The sequence below is a fragment of the Alosa pseudoharengus genome, unplaced genomic scaffold, assembly GCF_046254945.1.
Source record: "Alosa pseudoharengus isolate Yale_2024_CS ecotype anadromous, Long Island Sound unplaced genomic scaffold, YU_APseudo_1.1 YU_APseudo_1.1_scf_19, whole genome shotgun sequence".
Classification (NCBI taxonomy): Eukaryota; Metazoa; Chordata; class Actinopteri; order Clupeiformes; family Clupeidae; genus Alosa; species Alosa pseudoharengus.
In genome coordinates this window covers 21536385-21540478 of record NW_027468657.1, presented here as the reverse complement: position 1 = coordinate 21540478, position 4094 = coordinate 21536385, and the positions used below count along the sequence as shown (strand labels likewise).

At 45.2% G+C, this 4094-nt stretch overlaps 1 protein-coding gene across 1 annotated transcript in view; it reads left to right on the top strand.

The window, feature by feature from the left end:
* The first annotated feature begins 1556 nt into the window (after nucleotides 1-1556).
* LOC143133140 (GDNF family receptor alpha-4-like) overlaps nucleotides 1557-4094 on the top strand; it is a 23628-nt gene continuing 21090 nt past the window's right edge. The window contains exons 1-2 of the mRNA XM_076292909.1: nucleotides 1557-1725; nucleotides 1944-2179. Of these exons, the coding sequence (XP_076149024.1) occupies nucleotides 2140-2179 (40 nt within the window). The 5' untranslated portion in view covers nucleotides 1557-1725; nucleotides 1944-2139. The remainder of the gene's footprint in view (nucleotides 1726-1943; nucleotides 2180-4094) is intronic.

Sequence of the window (4094 nt, the reverse complement as noted above, 5' to 3'; positions counted from 1 at the left end):
AAATGCAATGTAATTTGTATTCTGTAACTGGCTACATTTAAAAATTATCTAAACTACATTTTTAAACTACAAGTTTAAAGTCCACCTTACGTAAACCGTTATGTTTTAATGCATAGATCAACACCCAAACACCTGCAGAAAATATACTGAAGACAATTACCTTGATACATGCAATAATAATAATAATAATAATAATAATAATAATAATAATAATAATTTACAATGCATGGCTAATGCAAGTAAATCAGAATAATGGTGTGCACAATCACATCCAGTCACACCCACTCTCTGTCTCACACGCATGCACACACACACAGGGGGCTAATAGTGTTGGACCGAGCACTTGAGAGAAAGGGCATGATGATCGTAAAACAATGATGGAGAGAGGAGAGGTAAACGAGGTGGGGAGGTGGCAACAGAGAGACAGATGGAGGAGCGAAACGAGGGAGCAGGGGAGGGGGAAGGGAAGAGTCAAAAAAGATGGGCAAGTGAAGGGGAGATAAAAAAAGAGGGGGAGACGCCCATGAGGCTGGGAGAGGTGAAGAGGATAATGTGCGTTGGGAAGGAAGTAAAGACAGTAAGAGCAACGGGGACCGTCAGAGATTCTCTGATAGACCGATAGAGGAGAGGAAGATGACAGGGACAGGGAGGGGGTATGGGGCAAGAGGGCCACAGCACAGATGAGAAGGAGAGATTGGGTAGGCAAAGGGGTTTGAGTGTGTCCGCTCCACCAGTCCTGGTGGATAGACACACACACACACACACACACACACACTCACTCACAGACACACACACTCACTCACTCACTCACAGACATAGTAAATTGAGGGGTTGTGAGAGCCCCCCTGAGTGTTATCTATCATTATCTCAGGCCACCCACATGCACATCATGAATAGTCATGATGTTCTGGAATCATCCCAAAGGTCTTCTGTCATGTCAACTGAATTTGGGGGCATATTAAATATACACCCTTGAGGTACTTCAGCTGCTTCTTACCCCCCCCCCCCCCCCCCCACACACACACACACACACACACACAGACACACCACCCCCTTGTTATCCACACGGATCAATTCTCAGAAATATGCAGGTGCGCAATAATGTTTTCTGGGGCAATTGATGTTGTGTTCTTTTTGAATGCATCGTAGCTGTAGCAATTGGCTTGTAAGACTGCGGGTGAAATGACATGTTGCCGGTAATTGGCCAATACAAAACTTTGCTTACACCGTAGGATACAAGCCTTCCAGTGCCTTAATGGATCTGGAAATTTATTTCGCATTTGATGCGCCACTGAAGACGATAAAACATTTTTTGCTTTTCTGTGAAAAATCGATAAAGGCCAACTTTCCCCGTGGTCACTCTGTGATGGTACTCCAGATGGAAACTTTAGCATTTCGCAACCTTCCGAATGAAGGGGGTGGGGGTGAGGCTCGCCCCCACCGCGTCTAATCCACCACATCTGCACGAGCCAATCAGAACTCGCTAAAATCGCCGCTAGAGTGCTACCGAATTTCACAGGAGAGTCTTCTCGCTCACTGAGGATTGGCAGCGCGCAACGGGCAGTGTCGCGTGGGCAGCAGTCTATATCCACTTCAGCCGCACGCGGAGATACCAGAGTACCAATCTTGCTGTTGCTGAGATTGAAAATAAGTCTCTCTGATGGCTAAACGCTCCTGGGTTGACATGCAGACGTGCTGACACTTTCGAGCGGACCGAAATGCGATGTATATATTTTTTAAGTAGTTTGGGGAATATCGCTTTGAATGTTTTTTTTGCCTTTTTAACAATCGTTTAGTCTACCACAGCAATTTATTTATGTTGGTGGTTTCTCATGTGATCAAGCAAAAGCGTTTGTGGTTGACATACCGTAATAAGTTTCATGTGCCTTTTTGTTATTTTTTTCACATGGACATCTGAATTCGGTGTACGTTTCCCACCTCAGACTGCTTTGTCTCCGCGCGTCGAAGGATAGGTCAGCGGCGCATGTGAGTGGTTGTGGGCGGTGGGCTCTTGGGTCCGCGGGTCGATAAGGAAGAGATCGGTGCAAGCAGACGCTCTGTCCAAGTCTTGAGCCCCGACCACAGCAGCCTCAGTACCACAAGCCTCGAGAGTCACTGACGCGCTTGACAAAAGGCGAAATGTTCCTTCTCGGAATTCTCCTCAGCTTCTTCTCACGAGGTACGAAAAGGTTTCCCGCTTTACGATCCTCATTCTTCCTCTGTGTTTTTCTTTTGCTACTCTTCCCTCAACACAATATAAGTGACTTTGTCACAAAATTTCCAACCAATAACCTACGTGTCAATAAAATTAATGATCTTATACCAAATATATCACCCCATACACTATTTAACACAGCAGATGACCAGCAATTTCAAAAGTGAATGGTCTGTTAATTATTTTGTCCTTAGTGGAGCTCGAAATGAAGAGACAAATGTTAATCTTCCTCTAAACGCTAATAATAGTATTTATTGGGCCCATACACTTGCAATGACCATTCCGATATTTAACATTGGACCTAAGCAAAACATAGACGCTCAGCCTCAGTCCCATTAATTGACTGGTCTATATGCGATGCGCGGTTCGGGAATTTTGTTGCATTTACTCACTGGTCGCCTGCATGCGGCGTTCAGATCATAATTGGATTGCGGGTTGTCCCCCAGGCCGCTATCAAATAATCATCGTAATCCGTATCGGCAGAGCTGTGCGCTGCTCTATAAATATGAGTCTTGGGACAAAGCTAATTACATTATGAGATCTCTCACAGAGTGAGTAACGCGTGGGCCTTGGAATGGCACACACACATAAGACAGACACACACACACAGTAGGCTAGAACCGATCTTCCCTAGTTTTTAGTCACACTGGGTTTTTCTGACGTGTGGTTAGTGAAGTTTTCTCACATAAAGTCACTTTTATGGTGTAAAGTGCCACCTGAGACTGAGAGAGAATTGAGAATGTCAGGTTGGAAACTATGTTGTATGTGATCATACTGTCAATGATGACATTTTATGCAGTGTTTAGGAGAATGAGGGTGACAGAGATGTCTTGGGAACTTATGGCTGGCCTCCCCAATGACCGAGCCTGGTCGTCGCTGTCATTGCCGACGGTACCGCGTGGGCCGCTCGCCTCGCTTTAATGGTCGTGCAGACAGAGAGTGCTGCTTATTTATCACACGTGTTAATGAGTGCAGATTTGATGGGCTGCTCGTGTATTCCCTAGGGTTGGTTCATATATCAGCGACACGCGTTCTGACATGGCCTCCCGCGAGCTCAATCCGTGGGCGTAGGCCTACGGGCTTTGGCTCAGTGAGAAGTGTTGTATTTTATTGTTTATGGCCTATCGTTATTGTGGTAATTACGCACAAGTGGGGTAATCTTAGTGCTGTTTTATTTGAATTCATCAATATATTTTAGACGTTGTTTTTAATACAAATGTCATCTGTCGGGCATCTGAGGGAAAATCTACAGCTATTTGCAAGCACACGCTATCTTTTGGACAAACAGTAGTGACAGCTCTTATCAATGTCCAGGTGGGCGCGCGCGTCAGATACTTACCAGGTGTGTTTGCGGAGAGTCCGGCATGGAGCAAGCACGCAGTCTGTGCTGTCGAGAATTGGACAACCGCTCGAGCTCAAAGTGGTAGTCACCACTAAACAGACAGGTGTGCGCGAGGTGCAGGTTTGAATCGAACATGATTGAAACTGAGGCACCGCTGCCACACATTTCATCTTTTTAAAACTAAAGGTAGACCTCATGCTGTTCCGATTACATGCATGCGATGAAATATCCTCCACTAAGTCTCTCAAGTAACGCTCCAGCACGACTTAAAGAAATGTAATAAAATTCTAAGACATATTTAATAACCGAATTAATTCAGCCGAAGGTAAGATATGTGCTGAAGATAGTCTCCTGTCGAGAGACTACTCAAGAAGACACTGTAGGAGGCACAAGGATGTTGGTGGGGTGTGTGAATCTGTATTGAGAGATAATGTGTAAGCCAAGCTTGAGTATGTTTCTTGTACCGTGAAGGTATGAGGAGTGTGTGTTTGGGGTTGTTTTTTGTGTGCATGTGTGAGGGGTTCTGGATGCAAATTT